At 39.4% G+C, this 23,041-nt stretch overlaps 1 protein-coding gene across 1 annotated transcript in view; it reads left to right on the top strand.

The window, feature by feature from the left end:
- Positions 1 to 6,679: 6,679 nt before the first annotated feature.
- The window catches only part of stx18 (syntaxin 18), a 39,780-nt gene continuing 23,418 nt past the window's right edge, over positions 6,680 to 23,041 (top strand). The window contains exon 1 of the mRNA XM_036589896.1: positions 6,680 to 6,873. Coding sequence (XP_036445789.1) covers positions 6,721 to 6,873 — 153 coding nt within the window. The 5' untranslated portion in view covers positions 6,680 to 6,720. The remainder of the gene's footprint in view (positions 6,874 to 23,041) is intronic.

The raw sequence follows: 23,041 nt of genomic DNA, 5'->3' as shown, positions 1-23,041 counted from the left end.
TATCAGTTTATATATGTTCTATATATGTGTTGGAGTGTTTTGCCTTTAGTTTTGTCTTTAGAAATGCATGGTTGATTGGGTTGAGGTCAGGTAATTGAGTTGGCCATTGCAGAACATTCCACTTCTTTGCCTTGTCTTGAGTTGCTTAGGTTGTCTTAACTGCTACATCATTTAAGGTGGAATGGGAACACTTTTATTCTTGGTAGTGAAACACATCTCCTTTTAATCTCCAGTAGTCAAAATCCAGTTGCTATATTCTGCATAATATGCAAATCAGCTCATGATATGACTAGGCCATCACAGTTATAACACAATGCCGCAAATACTTAAGGTGGTCACAATTATTTTCCACAGTTATTAGCTTTCACAATAATATGTTTATGATGCAACAAACAGAATGTGAAATGGGTGAACTACTTGTTGGGTAGGCATTGCCAGGCTGTGGTTTGCATGTATAAAGATTTTTAATGTGTGTCAGTGAATGACTTCACCACATTCAGGCCCCTGAGCTTAGTGAAAGAGTCCATCACCCGCAGTAATGTTTTACTTTTAGAAAAGTCTCTGCCAGATCGTGGTGCAAACAGTCCATTTCAGCCCACTCAAACAATCTGTCATGTACAACATTCACACAATTTAAACTCTGAGTCTATTCATCTTTCTAGTGAACCACCCAGATTTAACCTACCCAGCTCCCTCCCCCTCAGTCTTTAAAGAGGAAGTCCAACAATTTTTCAGATTTTCTGTATAATTAAATGTTCTAGAGAAACATCCCACGTCAGAATTGTTCACAGTGATGGGAACTATACGTCTGAGGAGTATGATCAATGTCTTTATAGGAAAGTCTGTTCACTCGATGGACATATTGGCAACTCCCTCAGGCAGTTATTTCCCATCATAAAAGACCAGACTCTTATCTCTTTCAATGGGAAGAGAACTATAAAACCAAAACTAGAAGCCATATTAACGTTTCAAAAGCATATTTGAAGTCACTAAAACATTGTGACAAAATCAGCACAAATAGTTAGTTGCATTTGGCTCAAATAACGCACAACTTCTCAGCTTGTTCTGGCTACAGAGCTCAATGGGGAGGGCGCTTTTCCCACTTGTGGCTTAAACAGCAAGCTGATTGGCTCATTTTATTGGGAATTTATGGAAATATCAAACGAATCCACCAAGAGTGCAGAATTAAGTATTTGTCATGTCAGCAATTCACTTGCAACAACTTCACTTTTTCCATTATGTTAAACTCAGCCAATACATAGAAATTATTCTGTAATATGTGCAGAAAAACATCACATTTCAGTTCCCTGTAGAGAACGTGTTAACTTGTTTTCACTTCAAAACATCATCATCATCATAATCATCATCATCATCGTTAACCGCTTAGTCCAGATAGGGTCGTGGTAGCAGTTGGGAGAGCAGAGAATCCCAGATGACCCTGTCCCCCGCAACTTCCTCCAGCTCATTCCCGGGAAACCCAAGCCGCTCCCAGGCCAACTTGGAGATATAATCCCTCCAGCGGGTCCTAGGACGACCCCGGGGCCGTGCCTGGTACATCCAGGCGTCCAGGGGGCATCCGGATCAGATGCCCGAACCACCTCAGCTGGCTCCTCTCAATGCGGAGGAGTAGCGGCTCTACTCTGAGCTCCTCTCGGATGGCCGAGCTCCTCACCCTATCAAATAGAGTGTAGCCCGCCACCCTGCGAAGAAAGCTCATTTCCGCTGTTTGTATTCGCGATCTCATTCTTTCGGTCATTACCCACAGCTCATGACCATAGGTGAGGGTCGGGATGTAGACCGATCGGTAAACAGAGAGCTTCGCCTTATGGCTCAGCTCCCTCTTCACCACTACAGTCCGGTACAGCGACCGCATTACTGCTGCCGCCTGTCCCAGCCTGCGGTCAATCTCACGATCCCTCTTCCCATCACTCGTGAACGAGACCCCGAGATACTTAAACTCCTCCACCTGGGGCAAGTCCTTTCCCCTTACCTGGAGTGGGCATGCCATCCTTCCTTTTCCGGGCTAAGACCATGGACTCAGACTTGGAGGTGCTGATCCGCATACCAGCTCTCACTCCGGGCGTACAGAGATCGAATGGCCCGGAATAGTAACCCCGGCACCCCATACTCCCAGAGGACCTCCCACAAGATATCTCGGGGAACACGGTCATAAGCCTTCTCCAAATCCACAAAACACATGTAGACTGGGTTGGCAAACTCCCATGCCCCCTCAACAATCTGTGAGAGGGTGAAAAGCTGGTTCGTTGTTCCACGGCGAGGATGGAATCCGCATTGTTCCTCCTCAATCTGGGGTTCAACTATCGGTCGAAGTCTCCTTTCCAGCACCTTGGCATAGACTTTCCCAGGTAGGCTGAGCAGTGTGATACCCCGATAGTTGGCACACACCCTCCGGTCCCCTTTCTTGAAAATAGGGACCACCACCCTGGTCTGCCAGTCCAAGGGAACTGTTCCCGAGGTCCATGCACTATTGCAGAGGCGTGTCAGCCATGACAGCCCCACAATATCCAGAGCCTTAAGCATCTCCGGACGAATCTCATCCACCCCCGGTGCCTTGCCACTGAAGAGCTTGCCAACTACCTCAGTGACCTCCACCAGGGAAATGGAGCTTGACACGCCAGAGGCCTCTGGCCCTGACTCCCGTGAGGGAGGCATGTCTCCCGGATTAAGGAGTTCCTCAAAGTGCTCTTTCCACTGACCGACAATATCCTCATTTGAAGTCAGAGTTTCTCCACCCCTGCTGAATACAGCTTGGGCGCAGCCACCCTGACCGCTCCTGAGTCGCCGGACAGTTGTCCAGAACCTCCTCGAGGCCGACCGAAAGTCTTTTTCCATGGCTTCACCAAACTCCTCCCACGCCCTGGATTTTGCTTCTACCACTGTTGCAGCTGCCACCTTTTTTGCCTGTCGGTAGCTATCTGCTGAATCGGGAGTCCTTCAGGCCATCCAGTCCCTAAAGGCCTCTTTCTTCAGCTTGACGGCCTCCCTCACCACCGGTGTCCACCAGGGGGTTTTTGGGTAACCGCCATGACAGGCACCAACAAACTTTTGGCCACAGCTACGCCTGGCAGCTTCCACAATGGAGGTTTTGAACAGGGTCCATTCAGACTCTATTTCTCCTACCTCCTCCGGGACATGAGAAAAGCTCTCCCGGAGGTGGGAGTTAAAATCATTCCGACCAGGGGCCTCCAACAGTTGTTCCCAGCACACCCTCACTATTCACTTGGGCCTACCGGGTCTAACCCTCAGTCTTCCCTGCCATCTGATCCAACTCACCACCAGATGGTGATCAGTTGACAGCTCAGCACCTCTCTTCACCCGAGTGTCCAGAACATATGGTCCCAAGTCAGATGAAACGACAACAAAGTCAATCATTGACCTTTGACCCAAGGAGCTCTGGTACCATGTACACTTATGAACATCCTTGTGTTCGAACTTGGCATTCGTTATGGACAATCCATGCCTGGCACAGAAGTCCAATAACAATTCACCATTCGGGTTTAGATCGGGCAGGCCGTTCTTCCCAATCACGCCTCTCCAGGTCTCCCAGTCGTTGCCAACATGAGCATTGAAGTCTCCCAGTAAGACTATGTATCCCCACACCCGCCCGGCGCCTCTCACCTTGTGCAACCCCGGAGTAGGAGAGGGACCAACCCCTATCCAGGAGTTTGGTTCCAGACACTGTGGGTGGAGGTGAGCCCAACTATATTTAGTTGGTACCTCTCAACCTCCCGCACAAGCTCCGGCTCCTTCCCCCCCAGTGAGGTTACATTCCACGTACCAAGAGCCAGTTTCTGTCGCAGGGGCCTAGGCCACCAAGGGCCCCCCTGCAATCTCCCACTGCCTGTACGGCACTGCACCACTCCCCCATGCTGGACCTTGCGGGTGGTGGGCCCACATGGTCCCCCCACGTTGCTGAGCCCGGCCAGGTTACGTGGGCTGCCCGGCCACCAGGCACTCGCCGAGCGATGCTACCCCCAGGCCTGGCTCCAAGGGTAGGTCCCGGTGACCCTCTCCCGGGCAGGGTACACGATCTTCTGTGTCCATTTTTCATGGAGGGTTTTTGGATCGAGTTAGTCTGGGTCTTCACTCCAGACCTGTTTGCCCTGGGAGACCCTACCAGGAGCATGTTGCTCCCGACGACTTAGCTCTGAAGATCCCTAGACCACACAACAAAACGTAATTTTAAACATCAACAAAACGTAATTTTATTGGGTGTTCCAACTTTTACATACGACTCTATATTATTACTTACATAAGCATTATGTTTAATAAGAAAGAGAAAGGAAAAAGTCAAATAAAAAAAGACCAAGTGAAACTTTGGCACATTTTTACAACACATAAAAAGTATGAAAATGAAGCACTACTATTACCCATTAATTAAAAACATAACAACCATTTTTCTAAAAACAATTGTTTCTGTAGCTTTTGGCCAAAAAAATCTACCCAGGGGAGAGAATCCACTATAAAGAAAGAGATTGAGAGAGAGAGAATAGAAAACATAAAAATGGAAAATTCTCTTGTACTTTGATGGAAGCCCATCATTAGCCTGTGCAAGCAAACTGCTTTCCAAAACAGTATGTTATACTAAGCTATACAAAAAATGTAAATATAATTATAAATTAATAAATGTATATGGAACATGCTCAATGTCAATTTTAAACATAATGTCTAATATCTCAGCAATTGTCAGAATCATTTATCTGCACAAAAAGTGTGTTTGTGCTATAAAAACATCATATATCATTACAATAAATGTAAATAACAGAAATACAGTAAAAAGTAACAGGAATGTTTTGATTCCTAAAAAGTAGCTGATATCTTGTGAGCAAGTTAGAATAACAAAGTTTGGTTCTAGATTTCTCCTCAGTGACTCCAGCCATCGCATGGATTTATTCCATTCCATCAACAACACACTTGATTTAACTTAAAGGGAAACGCCACAGATTTTGCAAAATTATTTAATCATTCAGCTGTTTAGATGTAAACAAAACTATTCAGAGTGGTTTGGTTTGAAATACACCTTTCTAAAGAAATTTGCAGAGTCAAAATTGTTCACCATTGTAGTATTACGAACCAGACGTCCGTATGTCTACACTACAAATATCACCATTTTATCTACTATTAAAAAATGACCACTGAACTATGTGTCTTTTAAGATTTTATGTGTCACACTGATAATGGTAATTTTTTGAGTACTATTTTTTACTTACAACGCCCTGTATGTACCTCTCCGCCCTGCACGTTTGTGTTGTTTGGGTTGGCGGTGTTGTATCCGATTTAGTGTTGAACGGCTGTAGCTACAGGCTATAACTACAAAGGCACGTTAGCTTGTGCACATTGATCTCAGTTGAGAATGTGGTTTTGACAGGAAATACAGAAGTAATCCTGGAATAATATTTTTACTAAAAATACGTTTTAAGCCAAAACTTTATATCAAAACTATCACAAAACAATGCCTCAGACATCAAGAAACGCATTTGTAACCGTTTTGTGTAATAATTTATGGGATGTAGCTTTTAGGCCCATTAAATACTTGATAAATTTCACTAGAAAGATGCATTTCACACCGAACCACTCTGAATGATTTTGATCACATCTAAACCATTGAATGATAAAGGAATTTTACAAAATCAATGGAGTTCCTCTTTAATAAAGAAGTGATTAGCCACACTGGGTATTGGATGATAACTACAAGTAATACTGGGCTGTAATGAGAATGGAAGCAGTTAAATGAACACACTGACATACTTAAAATCACTACTTATTGTGTTAATGTTATTTCTATTTATTGTGTAAAACATAATGTAATTTATAATGTAAAAGTTGCCTTTGTCTTTGTCTGTTTATGTCTGCTTCTCTGTTTCTGGCTGCAGTATATAAAAATGTTGACTCAGCATCTCAAAACATTGCCTTACTTTGTCAAGATAATGACTCATTTTCCTAATATATTGACTTACAGTGTCAAAATAATGACTTACTATGTCAAACTAATGATTTATTGTGTTTTATTTATTTTGACTTGCTATGTCAAAATTATTAATGGTTTTCTAAAAATAATAATGACCTGTTTTTTTTTTTCTTAAAAAAAACTTTTTGGGAATTTATAGACGCATTATTTCAACGTAATATGTTGTAATTTGATATTCTCAAAATCTAGCGAAAATAATTTTGCTACACTAAGTCAATATTTGTTTAAAAAAAAACACTAAAAAAAGATACAGAAAGGAAGAAAAATAAATACAGATTTTTTTCTACCTGGTGGGAATGAGGACTCCCATACCCTTTTTGTGTCTCCCTGTGTAATAGCCTTATTAATCTACCAAGGTTGATATTAATGACTGAATGACTGCTTTTATTTTGGAATATAGGTTGTGTCTTCATCATTTGGGCTGTCCATTGTCATTTATTTATTGTATAGGTTGATTTTTGGTACTATTATCCTTACATTCCTTTCTTCAAAATGCAATTGTTATAATGTGATAACTGATAAAATGTAATAATAATGCACATTTCTTTTTTGTTATGTAATTACTTCTACCTGTGCCGTTTTTCATGTTGATTATGTCAGCAGAGGTTTTTGAATATTGTGTTTTTGAAAACGAATAAAATCTAAAGAAAATAAAAGTCCTCAAGCGCTGCGCTAGTCGCGGGAATGTGACGTGTCCGCTGGTGACGTGTGATTGTTGTCGTGTCGCAGCGATGGCGGTGGATATGACAGTGGTTTTCAGAGCGAGTGTTAAAACTGTAAAAACTCGAAATAAAGCGATGGGAGTGGGATACGACAGCAGCAGGGACGAGTTAATGAGGAGAGACAGACCCAAACACGGCTTCTCCAGCAGAGCGAAAGAGGTGGTGAGTGAGAAAACTGAGCTTAGCGACGAGCTAAAGGCTAAAACTGAGAGAAGAATCAACATAACACGGCATTACAGATACATTATACAACATTACAGGGCATTATACCACTATATTAAAACAATACAGCATCACAGATACATGACACAACATTACAGTGCATTATACCACTATATTAAAATAATACAGCATCACAGATACATGATACAACATTACACTGCATTATACCACTATATTACAATAATACAGCATCACAGATACATGATACAACATGACACTGCATTATACCACTATAATACAATAATACAGCCTCACAGATACATGATTCAACATTACACTGCATTATACCACTATAATACAATAATACAGCCTCACAGATACATGATACAACATTACACTGCATTGTACCACTATATTGACATAACAGCGTTACAGATACATTACACAACACTGCATTATATAACTATAGTAAAATAATACAGCTTTATAGATAAATTACACAACATTTACACAGCTTCACAGTGCAGATAAAGGTAATGTTAATAATTGTTTACCTTTACTGCATGCTGACCTAAAGTTGCTGAGCTTCTTAACCAGATGTGGGTCCTAATAGTTTTGGATGAACCAGAAAAATTTAGTTATTAGATTCCAGAAGTCCTGGAGTTATCCTTGGAGCTGCCTCCAGGTGATGAGTGTCAGTTCCAAGTGTTGAATATTTTTGGAGATTCTTGGATGTTGGAGTGTATGCAAAAGCCAAGACACAAAGAAAGAGATCCAGGCAGTAATTGTTGTAATGTACCGATATGGGAACTGTGGACTGATATCTGATTTTATGCAAATATATGCCAATGCCAATACATAAACATTTATAAAATGTAGAAATTGATGCTAGATGGATCTGGATATGCTAGTCCGGTCAAAGGTAGACTTCTGTCTAATACATTTTCGAGCGCATATCTGCCAATACACATATGTATCTGATATCATTGTGTATTTCTAGTATTATATTAATTGAGTTCATAATCGTATGGTTTATGATGATTATGAATGTCTAGTCTTCTCACCTCAGTTCTCAAGAACACAAATGCCAGTTTAAATATGGCCTTTTAGATCTTAGCAAGGCAATTTGGAGAACTAACGCTTGTTAAATTACCTTAGCTGAATAACAGAGGATAGCTAAACTGTAACGTTTCCTAATTCTTTTCTGTCAACTCCAACTACAGTAATGGCAATGTTATTTATTATAAGTCACTCTTATTTTTTTTACTTTGTTTTCCACTTTGTCCAAAGTAAAATACGGACAGTATATTGATGTATGTCTTCTGGAAGGAGGCATTTTTCAGATAAACTGCCTATGCTGCTGTGTGTAATCAAGTCCAAAGCTTCGGAGTGGACTCTCAATTCCTAAATGCCTAGAATCAGAGAGCTGACTGTTTTTGCAGATGTTCCCGTCGCTACAGAAAACCTAAGTGGGTTTAGTGCACAAGGGCCACAGTGTGGATTAAATATCACATAATGATAAGGCTATACAGTGCTGATCACAGTTTTCCGTTTAGCACAAAGCACAAAGATTGTTATTGGGTGATAGGCACTGGGGGTATTTCACAAAGCAGAATTTCTCGGTTTAGCCCATCTTAAGTCCAAAGGCAAGCCTGTCCAATAGAAAAAGAGCTGAGGGATATTCCTACAGGACAGTCCTCATCGTCAGGCTTGGGGCTAACTGAGAAATCTTGCTTTGTGAAATACCACCCCCCCCTCTTATAATCCACATGTGCACACTGGTTGGCAGTGTTATAGGGCCTGTAAATCTGTTGTCTCACATTCAGGCTGTCCTGAAAACGGTGTGTCCAAGTGAAAATGTACTGGAATATAAACATATTGGCTGTTTATTTTTTTTTATTTATTTATTTTTTTTGCTAATGCACTGCATGGTCACTCCTAAAGGGTGTGCATAACATTGCACATTAGCAGCATAACATTGTGGACATGAGTGTAATGCAGCTGCTGATGGAGATACAAACTCACACATCTACAGTGGATAATAAGATGCTATTTTCTATGCTCTTCTGTGCAGCTCTGTGCTGACACATTCTAACAGTGCCAGCAGCAACCTGTCCAGTGTTGCCAGACTGGGTTTAACCCCCTCGCATAAGAAAAATAGTTGCTCATCAGTGATGTTATTCATTAACTTATAATTTCAATTACATTTTGTTAAAAAGCATGAAAAAAAAGGCAAAACAAATAAATACAATATATTCAATTTATACAAAAACTATAATAATAATAATAATAATAATAATGATAATAATAATACAGTACTGTGTTAGTAAAACATGTGCTTAAAGAATTTAGAGAACAGGGTCCGTATTACAGAAACTTCTTAACTCTGAAATCTTATCTGTTTAGTGACCATAACAACTTCAGTTAGGACTGAAATTATTACAGAGCAACAGTTCTTAAGCTCTTAATCTTATCCTAACTCTAGATAAGAAAACCGAATCATTCTAACTAGACACAATTTCCTAAAGTCTGTCTTAGCTTTAAGACAACCCCAGAGGTGTTGTGTCTAATGTCTGTTTCAGTTGTTTTGCAGTGCAGGCAGTATTATTCACTTTAACTAGCAGAGTGACAATGCCTTGACTTGGATATTTTGAAAATCCCAGACACTGCAAACACAATTTCCACTGTCCCCTCTTATTACCTTTGAGTGGTAATGTTAATGAAAACTCATCATATAAAATGTTAGTGATGGTTGTGAATAATGAGGAGACAGAGCCAAATGTGTTGCTGTTTAAACGTTAGCGCAGTTGGCTAACTGAAACTGGAAAGTGGCGACTCTCTGATAACTAGCACGCTCTCACAATATTCTTAGCTTTATTGCGCTTTAGTTTTGTTTGACCATTTTTACATTAGCAACGATAGCTAACGTTAGCTGTCTGGCTAACTAACTTCATTATTTTGATTACATGTTTACGTTTCAGCTGTGCGCGTATGATCGGTTGCTAGGTGGCAGACATGAGAATTAATTGTCGACTTCGATTGAGTAAGTTAAGATTTCCTAACTTAAGGTAAGATGCTGTAAGACAAGATTCCTAAATTAAGATAAGATTTGCTTCTGTAATACAAATTTGTGAAAAATCTTGACCTGTCAGATCTTATCTTAAGACATAAATATAGGAGGTTTCTGTACTATGGCCCCAGGTTCTCAGATTTAGGGGACCTTCCTAAAATTACATGAAGAAAAAGTATTTCTATTATTGTTACTGTTATTTATATGACACTTCAAAGAACATCACTAAAGCATAAGCAAAAATATTTGCAGAGACATTACTAATGGTACTATTACTAACATAAAAAAACAATAATAATAATAATAATAATATTAATAATAATAGTAATAATAATAATGGTAAGTGATAAATTAGTCTTTTACTCTCACCAGGAGGTGTTACCATAGTTAACTATAATTAGAAAGAGACCTATGAGTGGGGTTGGAGTTGACACAGTTAGGGTTCAGAGGTATTCATAGGTATAACTTATTAGCCCAGATTCCCAGACCCAGATTAATCCTAAACCTTTACTAAAAAGAATATCCAGTGGTAATTCTCTGCTGACACAGTCCAAGGTTATTCCATGTCCAGGACAGAGAGTTTTTGTCCCTTGCAATCCATAGACTCCATAAACACCCTCAGAAATACTCTCCGTTCTTTCTGTCCGAAAGCCAATCCCACCACCAACCTTTGATTAAAGGTGGGGGATGAAAACGGGGCAATATTGGGTTAGGTGCTCAGTAACAGGCTCTAATGGCCACCAGATGCTAGAGAGAACGACTCTTCATCTCCATGTGAAGTTTTTTGGGACAACCCCAGGCAGTGAAGGCCAAGGGGAGTGTAGTGGGTTTTCCGGCCACCTCTTTTTTACCCATTTTGAAAATGTGCATTAAATAAACTGTAATGAAAAGCCAGAAATAAACAAACAATAATAAAAGTCAAAAAAAGAGTAATACTCCTGGGTGAGGTGAAAAAGCTTGTTTATTGTTAAAAGACAAGTGCAAGAAAACAGTGAGGAAACAAATTATTTTGGATAAGCAATGGCGTGTGAGAGCGTCCTGTCAGAACTGCGGTGGCGTTTCCAGGGGTCCAGTGGGACAACGACTTCAGCCTTCATTAACTTCAACCTGAAATCAAAATAGACATTTTTACTTTGTTAGTTCATGTGTTTGGTCATATTAAGTATAACCCACTGTTTCTTATAAATCCAAAGGCAAGATTTTTTTTTTCTGTGATCTGTAATCAAAGTGTAGTGACTTTTTCCCACCTCTAAACGCTGTCTGATGTGTGATTGCATCACAGTGTTTCAGGGAGGGACAAATCATACTAACCAATTATGTCTTATCATGTTTTACTTCCCCCTCCCACCAACCTGACCAAATTGACAAAATCAGTAATTTTGCTTTGGCTTTTCTGCTAAACAAATGGGTTCTGCTGACCAGAGTCGGACTCCATGACTCCATTTTTCGCCCGATTACCCTGTTTCACTCAGAAATATTTCACGTTAAGTAAGAAAAATGCATTCTCATTTCCAATTCATGTTGAGAATAAATGAGCCCTGTTTGATCCATCTTGTCATTTTTGCTATATAAACTGATAAGCAACATAAGATCTCCCTACACATGTATATTCAATAACCTTTTTATCGTCTTTCCTTACTTTTTTCAGCTGCCATTGGCATTATTTACAGTGGCTGTATCAGGTAGAGAGCTATCACTGCCCTAGTGCTTGTAAATATACTGGAAAAGAAAAAGGAAATGAGTGAGGGTGAAATACTGGCCATTAAAAAAGACAGAAATCGTCATCAAACAGCTGCCACCGTTAGCTTGCTAGTTAATCCAGTTCTGGTTACAGAAACACTAGCTTTAAAAACCTTTGTTTCTTGTCATCCCTCAGTTAACAGACAAAATGAACAAAATGAAAAACGTCAACTTTGCATAAAGTTAGTTACACACTTAAAAAAGATGGTTCTTCAATGGTTCTTTAGTAAAGAAAATGGTTCTATACAGAACCATGAATGCTCAAAGAACCCTTTTGCATGATTAAAGGGTTCTTTTGCATCATAGTTCTTCAGATCAAAGGAGAAGGATTATCTCCTTTTCAGGTGCCTAAATGACCATCTTCTCTTTCATTTTCTAGTCCATTGAGCGGACACTGCTTGTCGCTGTAGAAAAAGTATCATCTGACGTGATTACGTGTAAATGCCATTTTGACTGCCTGCTTCATGAAACTTGTTCATGAAAGATGCTCGCAACTGTTACAGCTGAGTTTCAGATGTGTTGATGCTTTATGGTATACAATTCAAGTGTGAGTTAGCCAGCCCGAAGACCTGGTTTAAGTGCCAGTGACACTCCTTTAGAACAGGTTTCTCCACTGTGGCTGCTAAATTAAAAGATTTCATGGTTCTCATTTTAAGACTGTAGTAGAGTAAAAGCAAAATTATCTGCCAGTACAGTGAGATCATCTGGAAAAGAGTAACATAGAAGTAGAGCTGGGCGATATGGCCAAAAATGTTATCACGATAAACAAAATTCATATCGTTCGATATCGATACATACCGCGATAAATGTCAAATCATTATTTCTTTCAAGTTTGAAGGCTGATTTTTGGTCCTGGGGTTTAATTGCTGTTTTAAACTACTCACCAAACAGTGGAACATTTCACAAATCTGTCATATGAGAGTGGGAGAAAGTGTCTGGTGAGCTGTTTTTACCAGCTGGAAAAGCATGGCTATTTTGTAATAGTCATAATTTAAGAAAGAAAAGATTATTTTTAGCTGGTGATGAGTGCTCGGCTACCCCGCTACAAATGGCATCACAGCATTCAGACACCAGCTAGCGACGACTGGATTTCTCTATACTATCGTAGTAGTTTAAGTGGTGAACCACAAAATATCAACACCAGACAAACAGGGTCCTCTTTTTAGGTACGTTTAAACTGAAAGCGGTGCTTTTGTGTCGTGTTTGATCTACAGTATCATCAATTCTCCGTGTTGTGGAGTGACGGAGCGCTGCTTCAAGTTAGCCAGCTGCTAAAAACAGCTAGTCTGGAAAGCTAGCGCTCTCCCGCTCTCCAATGCTTCACAGCTTCCTCAGTTTACTTTCGTTTTAATCAGGGCTGTAATTTACATGAACCCACTTCGTTCTTTCACTTTCGTTGCTTGGGAATGCAGTAATACTTAAATATGACTGTCTGAGCGCTGTAACAGCGCTGTAGTTTTGAGGATTGTGATTGTGATTTAATGCTGCTAAAGCTGGTTAGGATGTTAGGAAAGAGGTGAGTTCGCTGTAGGACAGTATAGTAACACCAATGACCTCGTCACTCACACTCGGTCACAGGAGAACAGATTGCCGGTCGCTCCACTCAAACAGGGAATGTATAACTCCGCGTTTCAGCTGCTTACTCGTGGCCCCCTCCCTCTCTAATCATGTAGAAAAACTCGAAAGTGCGCCCTCTCCTGGCGACAGCAGAGTAGTGTCACTTTCCTTGCAGTAGAAAACGCCACTAAGGCTTTCGCTGAACGTGGAGGTGTGAGAGTTATATCGAACATTTATCGAACATGTCGTATCGCTCTATCGAGGAAAATTTATATTGTGATAATTACCGTTATCGTTTTATCGCCCAGCCCTACATAGAAGTAAATAAACAACATAATCCCATTACATTTTGAGAGAAGTAATTAGTAACTTTTAATAGATTATTGTTTTTTGAGTAATTAGCCCAACACTGGAGACATCATAACCTTATGTATGGTCTGCTGAGCCAGTAAAGCACTGTTAGCTCTGGGAGTGAAGTGACAAACGTTTGGTTTCCTCCCTCATTTTGGGTTCTCTGCTTCATTATGATGACTGTATTTGATTTTTTTCCTCTCAGCACCCAGAAAATCACACCGAAGAACCTGCTCTCCATAATGTAGATTATTGCTTAACTGCCTTGTTAATACCAGCCTGTCTTTATAACTGTGGGGTCGGGCTGCATTAGGTAAAGGTAGGCAGCTGCCTCATGCCCCACGAGCCAAGAACACCATTAAAAATGACAAATTAGATATTCTGTACATGCTGATGCTAAATAACCTGTTTCAAAACATATATATGTTTTAGAACTAGCTGTTATTTGCAACTGCAGCAATTCTTTGGGGTGGAGCTACATTGCAAATACCAAAAATAATTGTTTCTCTCTCTCTCACTCTACTGGCCTCTCTCTCCTCTCTCTGTCTCACTCTCTCTCTTCTCTGCATCTTTACTTTTTTCCTGTCACTTTGTGTCTTTGTCTCTCTTTCTGTTTCCGCTTTCTGTTTCTGTCTCTTGTTATCTCTCTCTTTTCCCATCGTTCTCGTCCTTTTTTCTTCTCTCTCTCTCTGATCTGTTTTTCCCTGTGGGCTCCGTCTCAGTAGTAAGTGCTTGAGGGTGTTTTAAATTGTTAAACGGTGGAGCGCTTTGGTTCGGGGGTCTAGCAGCATGAAACCCAAATCAGCGGTTTGACATTGGCAGTGTTTTCTTTGAATGCCTCCAACCGGCAGCTAGCCCAGTGCGATACGCTAAAAATACTCCAGGAAAGAGCAAAAGGCTTGCAAGGGCCGTTTGTTACGCTGAATTTGAAAAGTAAACGATACCATTCTGTTTTCTTTGGCTGCACCAAGTGTAATTTCTTGTGCGAGGGTGAGACTGCAGTTTGCGTTTTTCCAGCCTGTCGCAACCAGAGGGACTCTGATTAAATCAGGGTTCACCACTGCCTTTGATTTCTACCTTTAACATGAAGAAAATGTGTGTTGGGAAGAATGAAATCTGCAAGGCGAGGGCAGTAAAGGACGACATGTGGACAGCAGTGCAGAGTTCACATTATGTGGACAACTAGAGTTTAAATTCAGTTTGACATAGTAAACACCTTGCTCGTTCTTCAAATTCAGATGTATGCAGTTTTCTCCATATCCCAGATGTCTTTGATTAGGCAACGCAGAAAAAACAGTACAACATAGTTTTAGAGCTAGGACAGTAAACAACCTCTAAAATCTATAGATCAGGACAATTTCTTCTGTTATTTAAAACTAGGCCTGGGCAATAGGGCCGATGATGGACAGGTAAACTGATGGCGATGCGTAAAAGGCGATAATAACACAGACTCGCGAATCTGCAGCAGAAGAAGCTCAGGAATGCACTGGTTTGCAAGAACGTGTATTATAATGACAGATGAAGAGGTTCTCAAAAGATGTTGGGCTACTCAGTGTCATATTATTTAATATGTGAGTTTTATTCAAGATTTACATCAAAACAGTTAATATTAAAAAAGCATATAGACTAGAACAGAATAGAAAGTAGGTCAAAGCTGCTGCAGACCATGTGTTTTTTGGGGGGCGTGGGCGATATTATCGATAATCATGATGTACTAGAAAATATTGTGCTTTATTAGTTAAAACCATAGGAGTTTTACAGTTACGTATTCAATATCTGGAACAGTGTTTATTAGCACCAGAGGGGCTGACAAACGAAGCTGTACAGCCTTATGACAGTGAGAGTGAGTTTTACAGAAAAAAAGCAAGTTGAAATTTTAGATAACATAAATATTGCTGTCTTTTATGCTGTCTTTACATGATAACTTAATCGCTGTTACTTCTCATTAAATCCATTTCTTAAGCTTGATGTCAAGGTTCAGTGCTTTACATTTGTAAAAATCATCTCTCAATGCTTAAAATTAAAACTATAATAAAGCACAAAAATTACTGCTTCTGATAGCTTTTACCCTGTTTGACAGTTTAGATAACCTTTGGTAACGCATAATGCATAGTTTTTTTTCATCGGAAGGATTCCATCGATTTCATGGCCATCATCAATAATTATCAACGAATCGTTTAGTGGTCCCAGCCCTACATAATATTGCCATATATTGGGTGAACAAGTCCATTGATAGATCAATAAGATGGAAAAATGTCTTCTAATTCGACAAAATCGTGCTGAGATGGCTTTTTTCATTTGTCTTGAGATTATCTCTGTGGTAGTTGGGTGGCATAGTGGATAACAGGATTTTTCACCCAGGGATGAATATCATTTACAGTAAGTAAGAGCGCTTGGGCAAGATTTGCATTGGCTGATGTGATTTCTGACATTGAATGACATACTGCTATCTATAAACATGGACAAAAGTAGTATGCATAGCTGAAAACTGTAGCAGCAGCTATGAACTTTGTAGAATTTTGAAGATGACAATATGTCATACAGTGTCAGAAACCACATCAGCAAATCTGTTTGAGTCTACTGAAGAGCTTGAGGCAAGTGTGTGAAGTTTTGGACATGCTGTTTGCGAACCTAGTAGCTAAAGATTTCCATTGCATTTTAACTACATGAGCTCCACAGTAAAAAAAATAAGGAAGCAAATTTAGGACAAGAAAAATGACTGGTTGGGCTTAGAGGACAATTTTGTACATTTGGCTTTCACAAAAATGGTGCTTTAATTATGCTTTGCTGAAAATTTTACACAAAACAGATGTAAAGCCACTGGGTCCGAAAAAGAAAACACTTCCACGAGTGGCTTTGCCAAACATAGTCACCTGAGGGTGCTTCCAGCAAAGAGAGAAAGAAAGGGCGAGAGAGAAATGAAGGAGTTCATGGAAAACGCCTTGAGTCAGCAGTCTGTCTGAATGAAGAAATGAAAGACAGAAACATAAACAGGAGGAGAGGCTCCGTCCGTCTCTGCTCCAGTAGCCGCAAATTTCAGAAATCGAAGCTGCAGCTTGGGGCTGCGCTTCTGCTTGGTGGCCGCTCTTGCTCAGACCAGGGAGAGGGAGGAAATGAAGGAATTCTTTTGGGTTTCTTTTTGCTGTGTTTGACAAACTGTTTCTAAAACCCATCAATACTCATATCACAGTTCACACTGTCTCTGTCTACATTACCAATCAGACGTTTAGACTAGGGCCTGACTTGTATAGTAATTTGCCAGTATTGCTTAACATCGGTATAGGTTGGGCTGGTAAATGTGAATACAAAGTATAGGGCCTTGTTTATTGTATTCAGTAGTAGCAAGTGAACTTTAGTAGCACACTGAAGGTTTTCTATAAGGGGCAATATTAGTACTCAAATAGTGTACATGACCGAAGAAAAGGAGGCCGACATGAACCCACATTCTAAATAAGTTAGAAAAAGACCTAATTAGAAGAATTTTGGGAAGCTCCGTTGTGCAACAAAATTGACAATCCTGTTTGATTATTCACAGTTGATAAGTAACAGTCATATCAGTATGTTTTGTTCTGGACTATATCAAATTATATTGGCTTATATTATTTGTAAATCACAATAACTATTGAATTAATAAACAGAGTTCACACATTTAAGTCTTTCTATTTTGCGGTCACTTGTCTTTTGGTGTAATAAAATAAAGAGGAATCATTAAGACAAATGTAATTTAATTTTAAGATATAATATTTTTAGTCTTGGACTTTGATTAATAACAGAGATTTAAAAAAAAAAAATGCAAAGATTTCTTACCCCAGTATGGGGGGCAAGATGAATCTTTTTAAGATAATTTTTTTGTACAGTGAAAACAAAACAGTCTGTCATTCCAATTTATTTACTCTAACTGCATAAGTGTATGCAGCATCATCCTATACATGCTAAACTCATGACAGATATGGTTTAACTTTACCATAAATACACATTGTTCTTAAGGGGGCATTTTCCCCCTTACTTCCCTTTTTACTGGTGTCTCAGTTTATCCACTCTCACTCCAGTCTGTTACACACACTCTCATGTTCTCTGATCTCACAGTTCTCACGCTCAAGCTTGCAAAACCCAAATGTAATATCAAAATGCACAAGAGCTGTTTTGTTTGTTTGTTCTAAAAAGATTTTGCGAAGTCAGCTGAGAGTAAAGGCCTCTGTGTTTCTCTCTTGAAGCACTGTCCACTGAGAGGCATTAAAGGACACAGACACATACACTCTTGTTTTTATACAATACCAGGACATAGGGGCATAAGTATGCAGCTGTATGCAAAAGTTTGAATATCCCCTGTAAAATTACATGTTTTGTTGATTTTAAGAGAAAATTTTTACTTAAATGTGACATTTTTTTCTGCAAATTTTAGTGCAGAGTTTGTATTCATTTGCTGAGTTTAACATTTTGGGGAAAAAAAAAAAAACATTAAACATTTGCCAGAACTTTTGCACAGGCTACATTTTATGATGTACCCCACCCCTAATATGTTAAATTCTGCAGATATAATGCAAAATTACTGTTTATTTGTTTACTGTGTATAATTTACATATTATTAAATATACAGTTTATTTGCTGAAGTGTTTTCTATGTAGAGCATGTATGGCTACCTAAATTTTATTCTCTCTCTCTCTCTCTCTCTCTCTCTCTCTCTCTCTCTAGTAACATTATAGTCGATAGCTGTGTTGGAATAGCTCTGATGTCTGAGCTGTGGGTGAACGTGCTTCCTGAATGCAAACGGGGTTGAAGTTTAGCAGTACATCACTCTGTCACACCATGAATGATTAAGCTTATTAAGCTCTCTTGAACAACAGTTGATCAGAAGGAGTGTATGCTCTTGTTTTTCAAGTATATGGAAAAGCAATTCCACAAAAATATACTTATAATAACTGCTGTTAGTATATTACCTACACTGTTAAAAATGATGGTCCTTCAAGGGTTCTTTAGCAAATAAAATGGTTCTATGTAGAACTATGAACATGCAAAAAACCCTTTGCATGATTAAAGGGTTCTTTGCATGGTGAAGTGGTTTTTCAGATTGATGGATAAAGTGCTATAGATGGTTCTGCGTAGAACCTTTTTGAAAAGGGTTCTATATAGCACCAAAAAGGGTTCTTCTATTGTTACAATGTCAAGCCTTTTAGTGCTATATAGAACCCTTTTCAAAAAGGTTCTCTATATAACTGTATAAAACACATTCTCCGTCAGTCTAAAGGAGCCGTTCATGATGCAAAGAGACCTTTTAATCATGCAAAGGGTTCTTTGAATGTTCATGGTTCCGTACAGAACTTTTTTCACCAAAGAACCCTTGAAGAACCATCTTTTTTAAGTGTGTATATGTGGAATACCAGTTTGTCCCAACATTATCTGTCAGTCAACTAACTGAAGCCCTTGGTAAAGCAGAGCACTGTGAAACAGCGTCTGGGATATTGGATCTCTGTTAGTATGTGTGGGCAGGTTTGTGTCAGGTTTGGGTTTCAAATTTAGCAGTACCTGTTGGGTCTATGTGGGCCTGGTCTCAAAGTTTTGGGTACAGGTCAATTTCAAGCCCATGCAGACTTCTAATGTGCATATCGCCCCCAACAAGTGGGGCTTTTCTGCTTACACCATTAACAAAAGCCAGTTGGCACTTTTCACTGAAAGGAAGATCTTTATGTAATCCAGCTTACTTGTTGAGCATTATGCGCTCTCTCTCTCCTCTACTCTCCTCTATTTATGTCTCTGCTTTGGCTAACTTTGTTCCTAACCACTGGAGTCTATATATTAGGGATGCACCATGATTTCGGCCACTGACGCAATTGGGCCATTTTTGGTTTTCGACTGGAAGAGAAAAAAGGCTAAAAATTTGGGTGTTAAAACCTGTTGGTTTTAGGATTGGAGTGAGACACAAGAAAAGATGAAATAGGACTACAACAAAGTGTCAATATCTAACGCTTAACAAATCATTTGAGTGATAATGACAGTGACCAGTATTGAGTCAAAACACTGTTTCCTTTGATGATCCAAAACTGTATGACCACTAACAGATGAAGCAAATAACGTTGATTATCTTGTAACAACAGTTCATGTTAGGTCTGGGATATATTAGACTGTAAGATAACAATGGCTTCTTGAAGTCTGTGTGTTGATACTGGAGAAATGGGCGGGTGTGAAGACCTGAGCGACTTTAACAGTGATCGAATCCTTATGGCCAGATGAGTGGATCAGAGCATCTCTGAAACAGCAAGGCTTGTGGGGTGCTCCTGTTCAGCTGTGGCAAGCACCTGTTGACAGCAGTCTGAGGAGTGGCATCGTCTGGTCCAAACCGATAGAAAGGTGACTGTGGCACAAGTCACAGGAACTTTAAATGATGGTTATGGAAGGAATGTGTAAGAACAAACAGTGCATTGCACCCAGCTGTGTATGGGGCTGCATATCTGCAGACCAGCCGGAATGTCTATGCTAACCCTTGTCCACCTTTGGAAGCGCCTACAACTGGATTTGGATCTTGGAGCAATGGAAGAAGGTCTCCTGGTCTGTTGAGTCCTGTTTTCTTTTACATCTTGTAAATGGTTGAGTATCATGGACTGTTTACTTGGGGAAGTGACAACACCAGGGAGTCTGATGCTCTGGGCGTTGTTCTACTGGGAAGTCCTGGGTCCAGGCATTCTTGTGGACATTAGTTTGACATGTGCCATCTGCCTAAACAACACTGTGGACCAGGTACACCCTTTCATGGAATTCCCTGATGGCGATGGCCTTTTTCAACAGGATAATGCACACTGCAACACTGCACACAGAGGAACATGATGAAGAGTGCAGGGTGATTCCCTGGCCTCCAAATTCCCCAGATCTCAATCCAACTGAGCATCTGTGGGATGTGCTGGAACAAGAAGTCTGATCTGCAATGGCTTCACTTCGCAACTTGCAGGGCTAAAAGGATCTGTCTTGGTGCCAGATACCACAGGTAACCTACAGAAGTCTTTGAAGGTCCATGCCTTGTCCGCCTTGGCAGTTTTGGCTGCACTTGGAGTACCAGCAGCATATTAGGCATATTAGGTCATAATGTTTTGGCTTATCACTGTATGCATACCTATATGTAATAACAATATTCCCTACCTTAACACATCTGATGCAGCTTATTGACTGATTATCAGCAATTCGTGAGTGATCTCAGGTGTGTTGGGTTTGGGAATAGTCGAGAAACACTGCATTAACCTTAACCTCAGTAATCAGTCAGAAACTGTTTGTTTCAGAGCTTTTGTAAGAAGCACTTTAGAGCATTTTGTTTGTTTTGACATTGTAGGCTAGCCCAGGACATTATGTCCAGAAAATGTACAAAAACAAACACACACATACACAGAGCATTCCCCAAGAATAAAGGGTGCTGAGCTCTTCATGTCTGTGGGAAGAGTGTCTTTGTGAATTAAAATTTTGCTTTAAAGAACAGAACAGCTTTTTCTGGCTTTTTACAGATAAACATATTTCACTCCATTCTGCAGATGCAACATCGCCACATCACAGACGTTTCAGCTTTTTACTCGAGTTTGTGAACAAGGACAATAAAAAGTGCAGCTTTAGAACACCACAGACACATTCTTAACAGAGAAGTCATCTGTGAAATAAAAGTCGCTCGTTTTTCCTTGAATAGAATAATCAGGAGTTTATTTTCCTTTCCGTGCTTTACCCATCATGGCCTTTATACAGACAATTTGTCCATCATAAGAGGACAAACACCCACTAGTTTGTTTTTATAAAGAGTGAGTACATCAGTTTTTTCAGTATTTTGCCTTTGCCTTTATTACAGCTTCCGTTCTTTTTGAGGAGTCTTGCTTTTAGTTTTCAAAGAAATCGGCAAGGATATTTTTCCACACCTCCAAAGTTCGATCTTAGAAGTTTGGTTGCATTTTATGCTTCTTATGATTCAAGCAAACCCAATACTCATTCAGTGATGTTGGGGTCTGGACTTTGGGGTGGTCAGTCCATTGTTCTGACAACACCAGCAGCTTCTTTGATTTGCAGATTTTCTTCTTTTTTGTCTACCAGGTCTAACATGGTTGTTAAGAGTCCCATTTTTTTCTGTATTTTTAAATAATTTTTTGAACTTTTCCTTTGATTTTCTCCTTCCTTATGCAAGTAGATTATTTTATATCTAATTTTCTGAAATATCTTCCTTAGCCATTTTAGATGCATATGAAGCGAAAAATTTGCAAGGCAGCTGAAGTGTTTATGGGTAATTGCTTGTATGAATGTTAGTGTCTCTTTGAAGGGGAACATGTCACTCCCACTTTTAGGAACAACGTTTTTTTGGGAGAACACAGCTGTATCTTGTTGGTTTTAAGATTTGAAGGATGAAAGAGTTAAAGTGACACAGTGGCACAAAAGTAAAGAGTGTTAAATATACGTATAAATTAAACATTAATAGATTTGATATCATGCTTAGTGTACATTTGTTAAATATACATTTCCTGCATATGCATTCTAAACCGTTCTACCAAATTGGTTCAATGTTGAACTCATTTTGGACTTTCAACTGACTTAGAATTTAGACTGAAATTATTTTCCTTGAATAATCCTCTACCTTAATGTTTATTTTATTGAAGCAAAACAATAATAACAACACTATGGAAATGATTTACCAAATAATTCAGTAGTGACTGTTTCCATAATGACAATTTTAGCTTATTTTGAGCATAACTCAAAAACTCTGGTCAGTACATGACTAGCAGACATAGCTTTCAACAGTTTTGCACACATAAAATCATAATTTTTTCATTAAAATACAAAAGAAATTACTTAATTGCAGAAAAAATGTGTTTCAGTAGTGACAATTCTTAAAGTTACATACTGATTTTTTTGATTACTTCAGTACAGTTGGTGCTAACTGCTCACCAAGTGGCCATGAGGGACAGGGATGCAGTCTCACTTCCTGCCCTAAAATGCAGGGCTATGGCTAAAATAAAGCTTTGTCTATGCATTAAAACGCTTTGTGTTTTGGTAGTGACATGAAGACATGGAACAGCATTTTTAAGTTTAAAAGAAGGTAAAAGGATCTTTTTAAAAACAACATTGAAAAAAAAAATGCAAACAAATGTGAGTTTTATTTATAGGATTTAGGGGTTAGGGTCAGACACCTACCAAATAAATTAAATAGACCATAACTTAATCCTTGTAGATTTCTAAGGTCTGAATGTTTTTTTTATTTTCACGGTTTGAACTAATTCGATAGAATGGTCCATATACATGTATGTAAATACTTATATGTAAGAAGTGTATGTGGAAACGCATTTGCTTTTTCAGTTTAAGCAAATGAAACAAGGAGCTTTTCTGTGGGACACGTGTGTTCATTAGCGATTGTGTATAGAGGCACAGCTGAATGAGTTTAACCTCCTCGATATGGCTCAGTGCAGAGCGTTATGCTTATAAACTCACACATACTTT

This window comes from Colossoma macropomum, unplaced genomic scaffold (assembly GCF_904425465.1).
Source record: "Colossoma macropomum unplaced genomic scaffold, Colossoma_macropomum, whole genome shotgun sequence".
Taxonomy (NCBI): Eukaryota; Metazoa; Chordata; class Actinopteri; order Characiformes; family Serrasalmidae; genus Colossoma; species Colossoma macropomum.
This window is presented reverse-complemented; position numbering and strand designations above follow the sequence as displayed.